The sequence below is a fragment of the Silurus aristotelis genome, assembly GCF_946808225.1.
Source record: "Silurus aristotelis genome assembly, chromosome: 18".
Lineage (NCBI taxonomy): Eukaryota > Metazoa > Chordata > Actinopteri > Siluriformes > Siluridae > Silurus > Silurus aristotelis.
Window position 1 is genome coordinate 1,256,833 of NC_139591.1, and position 19,347 is coordinate 1,276,179.

Genomic DNA, 19,347 nt, shown 5'->3' on the forward strand with positions numbered 1-19,347 from the left:
TTATTTATTTATTTATTTTCTTCAATCAGGTAACTCCTCAACCTCTCTCCTTTCCTGCTCCAAACTCCAAAGCTGCTCTCCCACCCCTACACCCCCCCCCCCCCCCCAACGAACATTCCCTCAGAACCTCTAGGCCACTTTGGGCTGGTGGCCCTCCATCCCGAAGCCTTCTTGGGGAAGCGGGTTTGTCTCGTCCCGGTGCTTTTTTTTCCAAACCACATCCCCGCGTTTTACTCCAAACACCCGCGAGGATGTCGTCCATCTTGCCGTTCACGCCGCCGGTAGTGAAGCGCCTGCTGGGCTGGAAGAAGTCGGCGAGCGGCTCGGGCGGAGCAGGCGGCGGAGAGCAGAACGGTCAGGAGGAGAAATGGTGCGAGAAGGCCGTGAAGAGCCTGGTGAAGAAGCTGAAAAAGACGGGCCAGCTGGACGAGCTGGAGAAAGCCATCACCACGCAGAACATCAACACCAAGTGTGTGACCATCCCCAGGTACGTCTCACCACGCCAAAGCCTTACGCTCGCTCAGCTTATCACGCAGTTTGTTTGCACATACCCTCAAACGAGAATTGCACAGTTGGAACAGGAAACGTGCTCAGTGCAAGCGTTCGAGGGAAGCGGGTGCATTCTCAGCATTAGCATTGCTTCATTTTATTTCTTTGCATCGTTCCTGTGCCGTCGCTTCATTTCCACTTCAGTTCAAATCTCAGTTGGATTTCTTTTTCCTTTCCTTTTTTTTTTTTTTTCTTTTTCGTTTCAAAACAAACTTCCATCTCATTGGCATTTTTAAAGCCTGTTCATCCAGTCACTCTTTAACCTTCTCGCTTTCACGGTGATTGATATAAACTATCAGTAATGTGGAGAAACAGTGGCTTCTGGCTTCTTAGACTCAACACATGAAACCTTGTGTTTTATGAAAACAGTGCTACTTCTCCGTTTATCGTCTTTTTTTCCCCCCCAGCTTGATGACGTATTTTTCAGAAGAACATTTCGCAATCGTAAAACGACAATCCGGCATAGGATCTTTATATTCAGCTACAGGGAACTTTTATTTTTTAAGTAACTTTGATTTGAGATGTTCATTAAATTAAAAAAAAAACTGAAACAGCACCGTTTCAGAAGCAAAGTTTAATATGAAACGAAGCATCTTTTACTCGTACCGGTGAAATGAGATGCGGTTGTTTATAATAACTCTCCTGTTCCTCTCCAGTTAAATCTTCAGGTTGCTCCGAGTCCGTCGAGTCTTCGTCCTGCTTTTATTGAGATTCTGTGTTAGGGAGGTTTTATAGGGTGGGAAAATCTGTCGCCCGGTGCATGTTTTCGGTTCTAATCAGTCCTCTGGCCTTGAAGATTGGTGGGAATGACTGAAGGCATCATTGTCTTCTGTCTTCTCAGTATTTTAATACTAAAACAGACGTCTCGCTTCAGTCAGCATTAATTTTAAAGAAAAAAAAAAAATCAGAGGTTTAATTTTTTTTCTGAAATTTTTTGTCTTGTGAATTTTTTTTCCCCCCGTGCACTAACGAACGCGTAAATTATTTATTTATTTTTTAACACGTACACTTTATCACGTTTTAATTTTATTTTTTTTATTTCTTTGTCCGATCCTTTCTGGTTCATGGCTCCTTCTCATTCCTGGCTCTCCGATGCGATTGGTTTGAATCATGGAGTCTAACAGGTTATTTTTTTTTAACTCTTTCTATATAAACAAACGTGTGATTAATTCTTTGGACTGCGGAAGGGCAGCTGTGACGTGTTCAGCTGATGGAAGTGTGGGGCGGTGGATTGGCGGCGCTGTTTCTTTATTTTTGTTTCCTCCCCCTGTAGGTTTGGTATGTTGATCAGGACTTGTATATCAGTTTAAAAGCAAACAATTCGTCTTTTTAACAGCTAATGATTTTTTATTTTATTTTTTTTTCTCCCTCTCTCTTTATTAGTCATCTCCACCCAAGAGTCTAAAAAAAATAAATAAAAAATGATTAGGCTTTAAAAAGTCTTAAATTCTTTATTTTAGGTCTTCAAATAATATTTTTTGTCTCTAAAACATCGCTAATGCTCATTAAAATGCTGATGCAGCACTTGCCGGTGTTTTGTTTGCGTGGTGTTGTAGCATTATTTTTTTTTTTTTTTTTCGTGTATCTGCTAATCAGCTTTGTTATTGGAGCGAATCTCTCAGATTGTACCACAGACGGGAAACGGATTTTATTTTTCAGCGATGAAGTTTAGCGATACTGCGTGTAAAAAAAAAAATAAATAAATTTCACAACAAACTAAAAAAAGAAAATAAAGAATTTATGGTTTCTGTAAGGCCAGTCACCTTTATTTTCTTTTATTTTGTGGCCTTAAATTTTATTCTTAAAAATTTGACTTGGTGAAACCTGCAGAAACGTCGTCCATCACTTATTACGCCGCTCAAGGTATGCGTTCGATCTCCGCTTCGCCTGGTCCGAAGGAAAACAAACCCCTTATCTCAGATTTAATGTAACTTCCGGCCTGAGTTTCTGGAAGTCCCGACTATCGGCGCAGGTCCTCTGAGGAGCAGAACAGATAGTGTATCTGTAGACATGCCTCCAGTGAGAGCAAGGGATGCAAAGAGAGCACTTTTCTTCCGCGTGCCCCTCGCCAGAGTGATGGGGTTGCATTTCTAAAGCCTATTGATTGTAACGCGATCGCTCTTCTGTCTGGCCGCCTCTGCCCCCACCTCTGCCCCGCCTCTGCCCCTGTGTGCCGGTATTAAGGCCCCGTTTTCATCCCCTTCAATAAATCTGCTGAGGAAGCAAGACTGCACAGGCGCATATTTCCATCAATTACTGGTGAAGGAGGGAGGAAAGGAGAACAGGTCAGTATTTACACGGAGCAGATGGCATGATCTTCTGGGCAGACAGGATATCGCATCACTCCCGAGCAACACGTGACCAGAAGCAGAATACCGACACATCGGGTTTTGTCACCCGATTGATTACAGACAGATTAAACACATCGTAGCGAGAGAAAAAAAAAGCGCCCCTCTGTTAGTGACGTTGAACCCATGGCCTAGATTTACTTCTGAATTATGGTGCTTGAGTGTGTGTGGTCTCTCATTTTTTTGTTGGGTTCTGAAGATCTTCAGGCGGAACAGAACAGCTGGAGTTTCAGCACAGCAGGGATGATACTCGAAGGATTCCGGGGTTAATCACACGCAAGCGATCGCGTCTTCACGTTCGTTCTCTAAACCGACAAACACAAAGCACCGTGCGTTATAATGATAGGTCTGGCCCTACCTCTTACAGGATTACGAAGGCGACCGCTTGGCACGCGTTCAGAGGACGCAACCCGAGTAGGAGACTTATCGGCTGCGTCGCTCAATTTTCAACCCATCACCAGCGAAGATTATAGACCAGGAACACGCTCTTCTCTTGCACCTCGCATCGCTATAATCGGATCCCGAGACCAGGCGCTGTTCAGTGCGAATGTGAGCAAAATGTTCTTTCCAAGATACATTATCGTTATCCTATCAGGAGAGCAGCTGCTGATAAGACGTGGTCTCTGTTTTATCCTGGCTGTGATAAGTGTGTGGAGAGATGTTTCGAGTGGGTTTTTGAGCCTCAGGAATGCCAGCAGGCGAAGTCTCTGGGCCATGTGGGCTTGATAGGAGGCTGGACACTCGAGGAATGGTGATAACTCGACATTTTCTGCACTGATCCTCTTTTTCTGTCAAGGATCGGCACCGATTATGTGCTGGATGCCGTCCAGTCACTCAGATCAATCGGTCAATCTTGGACTGTCAAAAATCTTCAGATCAATGACTCCAGGACCGTGGTGTAACAGTAGCTCTGTTTTTGCATTGGGAATTCGATTCGATGGCTTCTGTGGGTAAAAGCCATCTGAAGATCCTCACATTGTAGTAGGACAGGCTTGGAGTGATGTTGGCAAAATCTGTGATTAGGAATAAGAGTAGGAGGAATTTAATAAAGCTGTGCAATGTTCAGCCCAGGAGCTGTTGAGCCGGAGACACTGTGTGCGCTTTAATGGAAAGGAGAAAGTTCCTGTTTCCGTCCCGCCTCGCCTTCCTGCCGCAATTATCTTCAAAATATGAAAGTTACAGGAATCTGGAACTGCTGGTGGTTTCATAAATAACTCCTCCGTGTGTGTGTGTGTGTGTGTGTGATTATAAGACTGACTGTTCTCCTGATTGTCACAGTATGGCACCAGGCATGTTCCTACAGAGAGGCAGATGATGACTTCAGTGCTGCTGTTAATTTTGCAAAAGCTGCACCTCTTTATTTCCAGTAGATTTACACTTTTTTTTCTTCAGTGTTTGTACAGTAAAAACATCAAAAAGGTCACAATATAAAGGGTCTGAATACTTGCGTTGAAAGTAGGCTTCATTTCCCTGATTGAGCACATGACCCTTTGTGTGGACATGGGTAGTTTCACTTCTTTTTCTCTCTCCTTTATTTATTTATTTGCCTGTTTGTTTTTACTTTTTCTTTTGCGCCCCCCCACCCCCCCGGTTCTTCCCCCTCTCTTCAATGCCATGCACAATAAATCATCTCGAGCATGAAATAATGAATACAATAATATTTCATTTTCATTCGGACGCTGTACAAGTACAATAAATAAATCTTTCTTTTTTTCTCTCTCTTTTTGGCGTTTTAATGTATTTATTTTTTTGCTGCTGTCGCAACTCTTCAGTGGGTCAGTGTGGGTTAATGTGCTAGAGCTGTAACTCAGGAAAGAGTGAAATTGCGTAGTACATAAAACGTTCCTAAAAAGAGAGGTAATGTTCTACCTAGTGCTGTAGGTGTTTCTCCTCTCTGACCTTCACGTCTGTATAGAGGTCGACCCAACGTGGACTTTTACCGATATTAAACTTTATTACAAAAATATATACTAAATCATGAAAATGTGCGTAATAAATATAATGATGTGAATAATGCATATAACGCTCTCCGTGCAGCGCGCAGTCTCGCTTGTAAAAACAAACGGCACGTGACGTCAGTGATTCGCCACTAGAGGCCGCTCTCGTAATGACGGCGGACTTGAAGCCGGAAAAACTATAGGTGTGGATTTTGCAGATAGCTCCAATTATTAATCGGCCAAACTGATTAATTGGTTGACCTCTACTTCTGTATTCCAATTCAACCACCCAATACTAATGCAATTCTGAAAGACAGAGGAAAAAAAATAGGTGGAGAAGAATCATTGCTAGATGTTTTTCCTTCACGGTAGGACGTAACACAGGCTTGGTTGTGCAATTCTTTTTCTTCATCGTGCAGTCTAATTTTATGCAAAGATGCATGTTTTTTTGGGGGAGATATTTCTTTATTTATTTGTTTATTTTTCTTTAATACATGCAGCACAATGATTACAGCACATGATTTTCCTCTCAAAGTTAAACACCTAACCTGCTCATCTCAAACCTCCTGATTTCATTTCCAGTTTTTATTTTAGTTACATTTTTTTTTTAAATAGTGTTACCCAGTAATTTGTGTGTATCTACTGCCTGATGATATTGGTATGAAATGAATGTGTTACATTTCATAGAAATGGGATCATGTTGTTTTTCTCCAAATCATTTTTGTCCTGTGCTGCCTGTTTTATATGTCCGTCTAGTCCCAGTCATGAAAACGGGCTTATTACCGATTCCTCAACATGCCTCAACACTTATACCACAGCGCTGCTCAGTCTATTCTTATCGGTTACATTTTCCGAACTCGCCTACAGTTTATTAGTCCGTAGGGTGACGTTTTATTTATTTTTAAGGTCTATAGAAGACCACAGCGTTTTTGTAAAGATTGGAGATTTGCTCGATCGCATAAAAACCCCTTAAAAACATAATAATAATTTCGTTTATGATTTTAAATTCTAACCTGTAATAAGTTGCAGCTTGCTGTGGTATAAGAGGAATAAAACACTTGGGGACTGTTTGTTTTGAAATGGACCAGCGTTCAGGATTATTTATGCCCCTCAAGCGTTTTATTCCTCGCCCAGTGAACGAACGCTGTAATAAGGATACGTTTGTCCTGTTTCGTTCTCCATTTCACTGTTTGTATGTGGTTTTCATCATTCGAGTGGCTTCTTTTATTCGAGATGAGCTGCAGTACGCGGACGCAGAACATCTCCGATGAAAGAATTGACACCCATGTCTTTCCCATGCTATGTCATTTTGGTATTTTTGAATGAATCATGCCCCATGTTTATCATTTTTTTGTTTGTGTTTGTGTTCTTTTTCTTTTCTTTTTTTCTTTTCTTTTTCTTTCTTTTTTTTTTTTTTTTTTTTTTTTTTTTTTTTTGTGCACAGCAATTGCTCTGAAATTTGGGGACTGAGTACTCCAAATACGATAGAACAGTGGGATACCTCAGGCCTATACAGCTACCCTGACCAAACCAGGTGACTATCCTCTCCTGTCACTGTACTGCACTCACGCGGGCCTCGTGCCGTTTTCTCCCCGTCGGCTCAGAGAGAAGAAGGCTTCCTCCTCTTCTCCAGGGCCTGTGTATTTCACTGTACACTTTACAACGATTTCATCTAGTGTATATAATGCTAAGCTAGTATCAATTAAATTTGTGCACTTTTTTTCCCCATTCATAAACACACATCCTTGTAGAGAAGCTGTAAAAGTAGCTAAGCTTTTAAAAGTAAATCGAGGACATGGATTCTTATGTTTAGTGCTTGATGGCAAGCCCGACTGAGGTCTAAACCAGCTCTCTTCCCTCTCTCCATCCATGTTCTCTTTCCTCTGACCATTTGGCACGTTCCCTGTCTTCCTCTGCTCTTTCTCTCCTCTTTTTCCTCTCTGTCCTTTCCTGTGTTTATGTGCCCGGGTTAGATCTCTGGATGGACGCCTGCAGGTGTCTCACCGTAAGGGCCTGCCTCACGTCATCTACTGCCGCCTGTGGCGATGGCCAGACCTGCACAGTCACCACGAGCTGCGCGCCATCGACACGTGCGAGTTCGCCTTCAACCTCAAGAAGGACGAGGTGTGCGTCAACCCCTACCACTACCAGCGGGTGGAGACACCAGGTGCATCAAACGCTCGCTTTCATCTCTTTAGTAGTGTATCATTAACACGAATGATATCAACTGGTTATTAGGGCTGAGATATAAATGACGATTGTGTTCATTTTGTTGCTACAATTTTTTTTTTTCCACCCCTTTTATTCCTTTTTCTAACATGCATTCGGAATAATTTTGTTTCCATCCTCTAGTCTTACCACCTGTTCTAGTGCCAAGACACACAGAGATTCTGACTGAACTGCCTCCTCTGGATGATTACACCCATTCCATACCCGAAAACACCAACTTTCCTGGCGGGATCGAACCCCCCAACAACTACATACCAGGTGGGAGTGCCTGATGTCTCACCATTAAATGACTCAAATCTCAGTGTGTTCCTTGTGTTAAATGTATTTCTGATTTGTTTCTGTAGAAACTCCTCCACCAGGATACATCAGTGAGGATGGGGAGACCAGCGACCAGCATATGAATCAAAGTATGGACACAGGTACATTCCCACGGTGGCCAGCACTACATGGGAATGTGTGTGTGTGTGTGTGTGTGTGTGTGTGTGTGTGTGTGTGTGTGTGTTCAGTATATTTGTTCTTGGCTATTTTTTGCTCATCATATCTAGTTTGATGGTTTAATGACTGCTTGTGAGTCGGTGTTGTATTCTGAAAAAAACAAGCACTTTTAAAATGAAAATTGTGTGTGTGTGTGTGTGTGTGTGTGTGTCTCTCTCTTTTATCCATCCATCCATCCATCCATCCAGGTACTAGTATACTTGGACAGTCCTGATATCTCAGTAACAGCTGAACTGGACATGTTGTATGGTCTTGTATATAGTTAAAGTCTTTGTTCTTTTTAATCGTAGGTTCTCCTGCAGAACTGTCGCCCAGCGCGCTCTCGCCCGTGAACCATGGCATGGGTAAGCGCAGCTCGTCACATCACCCTATGCTTCATTACAACACATTCCGAATGCAGCTTTCGTGTGTAAAAGTTTTGCTGAACGTCTCTGTGTTCCAGACCTTCAGCCGGTGACCTACTCCGAGCCTGCGTTCTGGTGCTCCATAGCCTACTACGAGTTGAACCAGCGAGTCGGGGAAACCTTTCATGCCTCGCAGCCTTCCCTCACCGTGGACGGATTCACAGATCCGTCCAACTCGGAGCGTTTCTGCTTGGGCCTGCTGTCCAACGTCAACCGCAACGCCACGGTGGAGATGACTCGCAGACACATAGGTACAGGCTCTCAACTGGAGATGTATAGACCATTAGGTGCAGAGTGCAGGCTCTTCCTACTTTAATAACTGAGGAGCCATTCATCACTCACTCGAAGTATAGGGAGGTGTAGATCAGTCACACCCTGAATTAATGCACTTCCTGAACAAAGCATTGGGATATAAAAAAAAAACAAAAACATGACATTACGGGAAATGTGTTGCATATCGCAACACGCCTTAATTTAAAAAACTTGTTTGTGCACAGTTATCATCTTATGCTTGTTTATGGGGTGCATTAACAAACTATTTTAATCAGAGGTTGACCAATTTTACCGATACTGAAATTAATCAACTGCTAGTTTTTAAAATCGATACTGGATATAAAAAACAAAAATAAACATAACTAATAGTACTGAACATTAATTACAAAAAAGAAACAATACTGATTCATGAAAATGTGCTTGTATTTATTTTGATAAATATTGAGAAACACAATTATTCTAACTGAAACACTAAATAAATAAAAAAAATTCAGAATAAAGACATTTCAAATAAACAGCACATCAGTGATTCGCCTCTAGAGGTCGCTCTCGTCTTGTATAACGCAACTTGGTAAAACTATTGGTACGGATTTTTTGGTCGCAAAAGTGATGATTGGTCGACTTTTCATTTTAATTATTAGTGTAAATAATCTATGTTGTAAGCCTGTCTTGCTAAATTTATTCATTTGCACTCCATATCAGTCAAATCCTCTAAATCCCCCACTGTCTGAGCAGGTCGGGGAGTCAGGCTGTATTATATCGGAGGAGAAGTGTTCGCCGAGTGTCTGAGCGACAGCGCCATCTTTGTTCAAAGCCCCAACTGTAATCAGAGGTACGGCTGGCACCCTGCAACCGTCTGCAAAATTCCCCCAGGTAACATTTCAGCCCCTTTTTTTTTTTATTACACACCTCACGAGTGCAGACATGGTTCTAAATCCAGTGTTTTAATTAATAGATTTCTGACCTCATCTCTTTTAGGTTGTAACCTGAAGATCTTCAACAACCAGGAGTTTGCGGCTCTTTTGGCTCAGTCGGTCAATCAGGGCTTCGAGGCGGTCTATCAGCTTACCAGAATGTGTACCATACGCATGAGCTTTGTCAAAGGCTGGGGGGCCGAGTACAGGTGACCATGAAATCCTCTGAGCATGGGTGATAAATTCTTCTGTTCCTTTTAAAAGCATGAACCAAGCATAGAGATTAAGGGCTGCACTTTTATTTTATATAGTGAACAAATGATATGAATTTGGCTAAGAAATATTTTGAGCTTAAGAGCCCGTTATGACTTCTCAGTACGCTGAATTCTCCTTGGTGTGTTCCTGAATATACAAACTTGCTTTTTGAAATAGTTGCAGATCAGCTTAGCCCTTCATTCCCCTGAACATTCAGTCGAGTTACAACATGGCTACTTAATCTCAGTAATATTTAATGTTAATGTTGTTCACCACAATATTAGGTTTGTCTTCAACTTCCACAAAAAGTTCTTCAAAGTCCATTAGACATGTACTTATAACTCTCATAGAACATCTCGAGTGTTCTACCTCGGCTCAACTACTGAGACTTCCTCTTTACTTCGTTGTATTAGAGTGGAAATAGCAGCATGAACAGTGATACCCAATGCTCTGTCATCCTTTTTTTAAATTCTTGATGTCCATTAGAGGGCAACTGATTTTGAGATTGGTGGATTTTACAGAAAGCTTGGTTGGATGGAGGCTGGATAAATAAAGACGCCATGTAAAATAGTACAGAAGTTTATTACAAACATAAAACTACTGAATCATATAAATTTGCTAAATTATATAATAATCATATTTAATAAATAGAGATAAATGAGACATGCTTTCAAACTGAAACAAAAAGTAAAAAAAAAAAAAAAAACAGGCCTCAAATAAACAGAATGTGGTATCAGTTATTCGCCTCTAGAGGCCGCTCTCGTACTGTATAAAGCAACTGGGTAAAAAAACAGTATGGATTTTTTTTTTTTTTGTGTAGCTTGGTGTGGTTAGCTACCGCAATCAACTATCGGTGCTGATTAATCGGTCGACCTCTAATGGTAATGATTGGCTGCCAAAGCAAGAGGGAGCTTTTATTTAAATTTTACATAATCTTTACCTAATAAAATTTGTTTTACCTTCATAGGAGCATGGTTACATTTAGTAGAAGATTCAATTTATGATAAAATATAATTTTTTTTTTCATCAAAATGTCTCATAGTGCATAATTATATAATTAATAATTCTAAAGTCATGATATTTATTCTTACTGAGGATGTCCTATTTTTCTCCATCACACCAGATCAGAACAATGAGACCGACACCATGGATGTATGAGGAGCATTTGCCGATAACTGATTAATCAACCAAAACAGATGGATATTAAATAACAAAAACCCCAAAAAACATAACACTCCATGTAAAACAGGAGTAAACTTTATTGCAAAAATAAGTGCTGAATCATGAAAATCTGCTAAATGAAGAAAAAAATGTATTAATTAAATAATCATTTAATAAATGATATAGGAAATATAATGTTTTTAATGTCGCACTCAGCGCACAGCGTGCAGTCTCGCGTATAAAAAAAAAAAGCACGTTGTGTCACTGATTTGCCTCTAGAGGTCACTCTTGCAATATCAGCGGACCGAAAGCTGGAAAAACGATCGGTAAGGATTACAGCAATAAAATATCGGTGATGATTAATCGGTTGACCATAAGTTTGGAGTACAGATAAGTTTTGTATACTTGAAAAATCCTGTAGCAGGAAGCAGCATCTCTTATTTGCATTAGACAGCAAGTTTCAAGATGTGCCTTGTATATGTCTTTTCTGTAAAAAAAAAAAAAAAAAAAAACCCTTTAGGAACCTTTTGAGCTTAGTGTGTGTGTGTGTGTGTGTGTGTGTGTGTGTGTCAGACGGCAGACCGTGACGAGCACTCCATGCTGGATCGAGCTGCACTTGAATGGACCGTTGCAGTGGCTGGATAAGGTTCTGACCCAGATGGGTTCTCCCACCGCCCGCTGTTCCAGTATGTCCTAATCGCCGCCATGACGATGATGCCCACGCCCCTTCCCCAAAATCTGCAGTCCACAATCACAAGAAAACGACAAGTAGAACAGCAGACGTGCTATAATCCCCATCTCTCTCTCTCTCTCTCTCTCTCTCTCTCTCTCTCTCTCTCTCTCTCTCCTTGTGTCTCTATCTATTTCTCTCTCTCTCTCTTCCTGCCCTCCTGATGTTCTCACTTTTCGGAACTGAACATGGCACTTGCTGTCACATCAGCTTCATGCACCTTTAATTCGCTTTTTTTTTTCATTTTTTTTTTTCTTCCTTCTCATGAATCCTCAATATTAAATGTATTAGTGGTAGAATTTAAAATGTACATATTTTTTTTCTTTTCTTAAGACTGGGATGTCGCGTGCGAGAGCGTGTGTAATACCGAAGTAACAGAAGGCAGTTAATAACGGATGTTTCAGTAAATCATTCCTTCCCCTCGAAACGATTACGCAAAACGAACCGTTTTTGATTTTGTCCTTTTACGTGTCTGACAGCTTAACGTTTATTTTTACCGCTGGCAAAAAAAAGTCAACGTTCGAGCTCGATCTCTTTACCGAGACTACACAACACACACAACTCGCACACACACGCACAACACACAAACACAAACCCTGGAAAAGTATTACTGCTTTTTTTTTTTTTTTCTCCAAAGCCCCTCCCCCACACAAACCTTTTCATTCTTAAAAAAAAAAAAAAATAACACCAAAAACTATTTTTCTTTCTTCGCTTCCTGTCCTGCTCCTGACCACCGCACCCAACCTCGATATGAAAGAATGTTGCCTTATATGTTCAGGGTGCTGTCTTACGGCTGTCTTATGCTTCTTCTGCATTCTAATGTGAGCAGAGAGGAATGTTTTAGCAGAAAAAAAAAAAAAGAAAGGGAAAAAAAAACAAAAACGACAACCCGGACCAATCTTTTCTTCATCTCGGTGTCTTTCCGTATCGCCCCCTCGTTAGGTCGAACACTCCCATCATCACTTCGGAGCGTTTCGAGGTTGAGGAAAATCTTCATGCTGGGGGGGGGCAAAAACGAGTGCGCAATCCATATCTTAAAAAAGAAAGAAAAAAATCTGATCCTTCATGCTTTAAGTGTTAATAAAGTAGGTTATTCTTTCTCAATCACGATACTTTTTTTTTCCTCTTTATCTTTCTTTTAGCTACTTTTTGTATTTTCATGTATTTTTATATATAAATATATTTAAAATCTTTACTGCTCTCTTCCTTTTTATTAGAATTGAGTATTTTTTTAGATCATGCCCTCTTTTTGACAGAACATGGCTTCATAATGAGAACGTCCTGTCACCAAAAAACAAGTTAGTTGAAATGTCTTCTTTCTCTTTTGTTTTCTTAAAAGCCGTTGCACAGAACCTTCAGCTCCTCATCGTCTATCGGCATGAAAGAAAAAAAGTGTATAATTTTTTATTTTTTTGCTTTTCTGCCACTGGATGCTTTTCCATGACTTCTGTTTACAGTGGCAGTGTTGGAATCGCCTGTGATTTCCGGGGGGGAGAAAAAGAAGGGAAAAAAAAATTTCTTAAATGAGATGAATTGTGCAACTTTAGTGTGTGTGTGTGTGTGTGTGTGTGTGTGTAATCTTGTACAACTTAACTAATGACTGTGATCTAGCTTTACTTCCTTTACTTGTTGTGACGGTGGCAAGATGTTCGAACTCTTCATTCCCCTCCTGCCACCTCGGTCTCTCTTCTTTATATATTTTATTTTTTTTTCTCTCCCCCCGACCCCCCCCACACCCAAAGTTCCGCCGATCTCGTTACACTTTGTATTGGAATTGCAGCGAGTGTGGTGTGAAGAAGACGTTGTGGCCTGTTTTGAAACTGTTCAGACACTGGGATCACGATGCTCACCAGAGTGTGGAAAGAAAAACCAAATAGAACTGTTAAGTGGCCCAGACATATATGCATATACAGTATATGTGTATATATTATTTTATTTTACTTTTTCATTTTTTTTTTTGGTTTCTTTTGGCAAAGCATTTAAGAGTTGGTGAGCTTATTTTGCCATTAGAGAGATGTATTGGTAGGACGTGAACGTTATCAGGAGATAAGCTTTTCAGGCGTGTTGCATATGCAGACTTCATAAATACACTAATAAAAAGTTTTAATTATCATGAGTATGATTGTTTTCACTTTATATTGCTGATGAGGTTTTTCTTCTCTGCACTGTTTTCTGTTAATGAACAGCTTCTAGGTGGTGTGAAGAAACTTATAAATGGGGGAAAATACAAAGCAGTTAAACGTCTATTGGGATTAAATGGCCTTTTTATTTTTTAAGTGTTTTACACTTTGAACATTCACACATCAGACCTCAAATGGGACATTCCACCATTTTTAGCTTTCTTGTATGAAACTACTATAATCAACCAATTATTTCTTTTTAAGAATTTTTTTTCCTTCTGTTTTTTCCCCCTTCAAGCACGAGTTCTCCGAAATTTCATATCTGAAGCCTGACATTTTAAATGATTTATATATTCAAGTTACAGTAAACAATTCTCTACAATTAACTTTTCTCAATCAGAATATTTGTAATTATTTCCTTTTTTTTTTTTTTTTTTTTTTTTTTTTAAAATTTAAGACAAAAAAAAAAATTGAATCCATTAAATTAAACTAAAGTATTGAATATAGCACGCTTGAAGAATTATTCATTAAAAAAATCTACATTTTCTTTCCTTTATTTTTTAAAAATACTTTAAATGTCAATTTTATTCTTTTAGTTGCGTTGAATATTTTTTCCTTATTCCTCAGAGCTGATCATTTTGATCTATTTTCATTAATTTTTTTTATTTAAAGTAGTTCTGACCAATCCCCATCTCTGGTCTGGATACAGCAAATAACACCAGATCTTTGTTTACCCCAATGTCTGTGTTTTCCAGCCGTCCTGCTCGATCACTGAGACCTGGCCTATGATGATTTCTCTGCTTCATTCTCACTAATGTTAAGGTCTGAGTAGGGGAGTTAGATGAGGATAAATGGTGTCCAGGTCTATTCAGGAAAAATGTTTCACTTCTGGGCCAAAAAAAAAAAGCCAAGGCCAAGCTGGAAATGAGCAGGTACTGAACATAAATTCAGAGCTGGGATAGTTTTTCCCTTAGAGGAAGCCCTGCTTTTTACACAATAGGAGAGTCGATGTTCTATTAATTGATGGATTGAATTAATTGATGAGGAATATACATCAAACTTGGATTCAGTTCACAATGTAATCGAGCAAATGGTGGGGATGGAGGTGATTTTTTTTATTTTTTATTTTTCACCCAATTTATTTCTGCTAATTTTTATATTATTTATTGTTAACACAAAGCTTTATTATTTAGTATTTTTTTTCCTCCAGAAGTGACCAATCCCAGTTCGTCCTGCTTATCAGTCATGCCTACTTTTCCCAATAGAGGGCGCCAAAACCTAAAAAAGGTCTGAAATCGAATTAAATGTACGAGCATGTAGATGCTGCCCCAATTATAGGTCTAACTAGATTTGTAATTGTGTCTTTAATTCAGTAAGTAAATTGCCAAGTCTAGTTGAATTAAACCTTGTTTCTAGATTAGTTCCCCCCCCCCCTCCCCGAACCCATTGACATTAAGTAGATGTTCATAAAACACAGCAGAACCATAGACCCCAACCCTAACCCTAGTCCCACATCATTTACTATGCAACCAGAGAATAAAAATTACCCCCCTCTTTTTTCAGGAAGCAGTTAGAGATTGTGGTTATGTTCTTCAGTTTGGTGCTTCTGTACTGTTCTTCTTACTCTGATGTGTAACGCAAATTGGAAGTGTCATCACGCACTTCTACACAAAGCATAAACCAGTTTCTAAATGTTTATCTGCATTAAGCGGTGACTGTTTAGCTGAAAGCACACTACGAACTGCAGCATCGTTAAACATCTCTCACACGTTAAACTCGGTTCTCTGTGGCCTGGTACTTTGCGGTTTCTTCTAATCACACCGTTATATAGGAAAGTGAGCTTGCATAATTTATGTGGGCATTTAGCCTTTGGGTTAGGAAGCGTTTCACGTTTTAGATCCACTCATAACTCGTTAATGTGGAGCACAACGTTTTCCCAAAACCAATGAACATTTACAGTAGGTTACAGAATTACTGAAATTGTAATCAACATGCTTTTTTTTTTTTTGCTAGCTTTCTTGTAAGTGAAAAGAAATGGATCGCTTTCAATTCAAATCGACGCTAGTTGCGGCCTGAATTTATAATGTGTGTTGAACTTGCAACATGTAGTATGAAGATTTCTTTACATTTTACCCCCTTGAGCTCAGACAAAGGCCTCCGTCCTCACTGTTGTCCAGGTCGAAATGCTCGAGAGAAGCCTATTGTCAGTTTTTGGCCATAAGGAAGACCCATCATGTATAAGTCATGGCCCCTAATTAAAAACACAGTCCTAACCTATACTTGACCCCACTCTATTCCACAATGGCTTCCCCAGATTGCTTTGTGCGATATCCTCTGACTTGTCCAGTGTGAAGGGTTGGGTGTCTTCTGGAGACTTTTTCCTAGGTCTTTGGCAAAGGTCTGGAGCGGTAACTGGAGTCCTGGGTTGCTGCAAAAAATTAATTAGATCCAAATGAGTTTTCCACTCACTGTAAGCACTGACAATGACCAGGACATGAAGGACGTCTCCGGGTCGAATAGCGGCCCGAGCAGTGACCCTGGACTGGAGAAGCTTGCAGGACTTGTTTGCTTCTTGAGTTGAGTCGCCACAAGGGTTAATATATTATGCATTCCAAAATTCCAAACTTGTACACATTTTATTTATTTAATAATGTTTTGTGGGCTGCATCACAGCTGGTTTCTGGTAGGTTCTATAGCTTCTTTCTGCCTGGTTTCTCCTGTTCTCCAGGAGGTTTATTTGGTGTGTTAAGTGTGTATGTGTATGTATTACAACTCATCCTAATTGTATTCTAGTATCACGTCCAGTGTTCCTGGGATGAACATCAGATCCACCACGACTCATGAAGATGAATGGATTAAAGTTTCATTCACTTCACGCAGCTCGTGCAGGTCAGTCCTTCATTCTGTAGTACCTGCAAGTGCCACTATGTGGCAGCACAGGAGAAAAGAGGGCAACAGCTGGGCCTCTGAGCAGTGATTCTGTAGTACTCTTCATTGGTATGGTAATTAAAGCAATTAAACAGATTATTACCGCTTTCCTAATGAAAGCTTTTGTCTGCCACTACGAGTGGTTTTTATTACAAGCGTTACTGTAGTGATTTTAACCGCATTAGCGAATTGCCTCAACATTAAATTCTGATTGTTATAAATACATATATATATATATATATATATATATATATATATATATATATATATATATATATATATATAAAATAATAATAATAATTTTAACTTGTTTGAGCAGCATGAGGGTGAACTGGTTGTGTTAAGAAAACACTTGAAAAACAAAGCAATCTTCAGGAGTGAGAGGAAAAACTTGTGCTCACTGTGACCTTCTCCTGACATGAACGTAGCGACACTACAGAGAGGTAAGTGGCCATTTAACTGCTGCTCTTTGGTTTGACCTCTGGGGTTGAGTAGAAGGGGGTCAAGCTGTGGGATCTGAAGCTTTTGTTGACATCCTTTGTTTTACAAGTTTGGCAGGTTGGTGGACATTCAGCTATTACTAAACTAAACTTTTGGATCATCTGGATTATTTTGAGACAAGTGGCCATATTTGGGTAAAAACATTGGTGCAACAATTTGGAGAAGGGTTGCCATATATTTTTTGCCTATTTGACCTTGGTGCTATCAGCTATACCTTTTTTGGAAGGCTATAGTGTTGTTTTGGGAAGGCTGTGGTGTTTATATGAAAGGCTGTAGTGTTTTTTGGAAGGCTGTAGTGTTTATATGGAAGGCAGTAGTGTTTCTGGGAAGGCTGTAGTGTTTTTGGGAAGGCTGTAGTGTTTTTGGGAAGGCTGTAGTGTTTTTGGGAAGGCTGTAGTGTTTTTGGGAAGGCTGTAGTGTTTATATGGAAGGCTGTAGTGTTTATATGGAAGGCTGTAGTGTTTATATGGAAGGCTGTAGTGTTTATATGGAAGGCTGTAGTGTTTTTGGGAAGGCTGTAGTGTTTATATGAAAGGCTGTGGTGTTTATATGGAAGGCTGTAGTGTTTTTGGGAAGGCTGTAGTGTTTATATGGAAGGCTGTAGTGGTTTTGGAAGGCTGTAGTGTTTTTTTTTTTGGAAGGCTGTAGTGTTTATATGGAAGGCTGTAGTGTTTATATGGAAGGCTGTAGTGTTTATATGGAAGGCTGTAGTGTTTATATGGAAGGCTGTAGTGTTTTTGGGAAGGCTGTGGTGTTTTTTTTTTTGGAAGGCTGTAGTGTTTTTTTTTTTTGGAAGGCTGTAGTGTTTTTGGGAAGGCTGTAGTGTTTTTGGGAAGGCTGTGGTGTTTTTGGGAAGGCTGTGGTGTTTTTGGGAAGGCTGTGGTGTTTTTTTTTGGAAGGCTGTAATGTTTCTTCAACACCTTCATATGGCGTATTTCTGATTTGGGTCGCATGTATGAGCACCAGTGTGACTGCACCTCCCCTTGTTTATCATTACACTCGCAAGAAATGTGCCACGGCTCCAAAGTGTATAAACTGAAGAAGACGCCATGGTAATAGTGTTTGGCTGCGTCTGGTGATAGGACGGATTTGGGACCCTCATTTCGTAGCAGTACCACCCTCTCCGTTCATTGCACCCCTCTCCTTAAGAGTTACACAATGAGGTGGGGTGGCGTGGGGTGTGTGTGGGGTGTGGGTGTGGGTGGGAGTTATAAAAAAGTGTTTCGCTTAATAATTGATGTGCTGCATTTCAATCAATTTTACCACGAAGCTAGGCTAATTAAGGGTTGCCTCCCATTCCCAGGGGTAATTTAAAGACGGCACGTAGAAAAGAGTTGATTCTCTTTACTCTTTCTTCTCTCTCTCTCTCTCTCTCTCTCTCTCTCTCTCTCTCTCTCTCTCTCTCTCTCTCTCTCTCTCTCTCTCTCAGTACATGGGAATTTGCTATTTCAGGAAAGCAGAGATGGCGGAGTGACCCGTCCTCCATGTCCGTCTCCCGGGGCGTCAGCCTAAATGCAATTAATACAGCCGCTTCGTCGACTGCTAATTATTAAATGACAAAAAGAGATTATTTTACACCAGACTAATTTAAAGTTCATAGATGCTCTTTTTTTTAATTAATTAAATATGGATGGAATAAAAAAAAAAAGTACACTTTAAGCATGACTAAAGGCCTTCGCACGTGAAGGTAATAATTAGCCACGCCGATGGTTCTTACCTACTCAGGCTACTTGGAGGGGAGGCTTCTTAATGAGAGCAGCTTAAGCAGCGTTTCTTTGAGTATTTAACAGTAAAATTAATAACGCAGGAGCTCAATTAAGGGAAAGGGGGAGTCGTCTGATCCTTAAATATACAAATGCACCTCCTCCCTCCAAATTCCACGTGCGAGGCAGATGACAGGCGTGTTTCACTGATGTTATCTGCAGGTCTTTTATAGTGTTTCCAAATTTTGGGCAGTTTCAGCAACCTGACGGTCAGTTGCAGGATATATATTTATCTGCTATATACATCAAACGTTGTATCATTTTGCAAACAATATAATTGGAGGTTTCTGTTTGTGTGAAATTTTACATAAACCTACTGCCCATGTTCTGTTACTTTGTTCGGTGGCTCTAATTAGCCTCTTGTGTGTGTGTGTGTGTGTGTGTGTGTGTGTGTGTGAGTACATGTGCGAAAGCCATAGGATGATGTGGGAAAAGCTCTGGACTGTCACCCTGATCTTATCGATCGAATAAGAGAAAAACAAAAAAAATTTGCTGTTCTGCAAAAAGACTTCATTACGTTTTTTGTTTTTGCTTTCTAGGAAATGTCTATGGTCTCAAAGCTACCACTCGGTTGCCAGTTATTCTTTAAAAACACGTAAATTTTATATCAATTTAAGTGCAGGTCAGAAATTGAACATTAAAGTACGGTATGTACGTAAATTTCGGTTAGAAACTGTATAAAATGTAGGTTTATATTTATATTTTGTTCATATAAAAGTTTACTTTTATGAGTCAAATCT

The 19,347-nt window shown here is 40.0% G+C and overlaps 2 protein-coding genes across 7 annotated transcripts in view; both read left to right on the plus strand.

Annotated features, from left to right (window-relative positions):
* Window positions 1–13,411, plus strand: part of smad2 (SMAD family member 2) — a 20,021-nt gene extending 6,610 nt beyond the window's left edge. For 2 of the 5 annotated variants that reach the window (XM_083567985.1, XM_083567984.1), the window contains 9 exons: window positions 30–487; window positions 6,279–6,368; window positions 6,808–7,001; window positions 7,187–7,321; window positions 7,408–7,482; window positions 7,849–7,902; window positions 8,001–8,213; window positions 8,971–9,358; window positions 11,139–13,411. In XM_083567985.1, coding sequence (XP_083424111.1) covers window positions 252–487; window positions 6,279–6,368; window positions 6,808–7,001; window positions 7,187–7,321; window positions 7,408–7,482; window positions 7,849–7,902; window positions 8,001–8,213; window positions 8,971–9,358; window positions 11,139–11,262 — 1,509 coding nt within the window. In that variant the 5' untranslated portion in view covers window positions 30–251 and the 3' untranslated portion in view covers window positions 11,263–13,411. The remainder of the gene's footprint in view (window positions 1–29; window positions 488–6,278; window positions 6,369–6,807; window positions 7,002–7,186; window positions 7,322–7,407; window positions 7,483–7,848; window positions 7,903–8,000; window positions 8,214–8,970; window positions 9,359–11,138) is intronic. The other 3 variants (XM_083567988.1, XM_083567987.1, XM_083567986.1) reach the window with 3 other exon arrangements.
* Window positions 13,412–16,671: 3,260 nt separating this feature from the next.
* The window catches only part of skor2 (SKI family transcriptional corepressor 2), a 97,674-nt gene continuing 94,998 nt past the window's right edge, over window positions 16,672–19,347 (plus strand). For both annotated transcript variants that reach the window (XM_083567954.1, XM_083567957.1), the window contains exon 1: window positions 16,672–16,786. The gene's annotated coding sequence lies outside the window, so the exon portion shown is untranslated. The remainder of the gene's footprint in view (window positions 16,787–19,347) is intronic.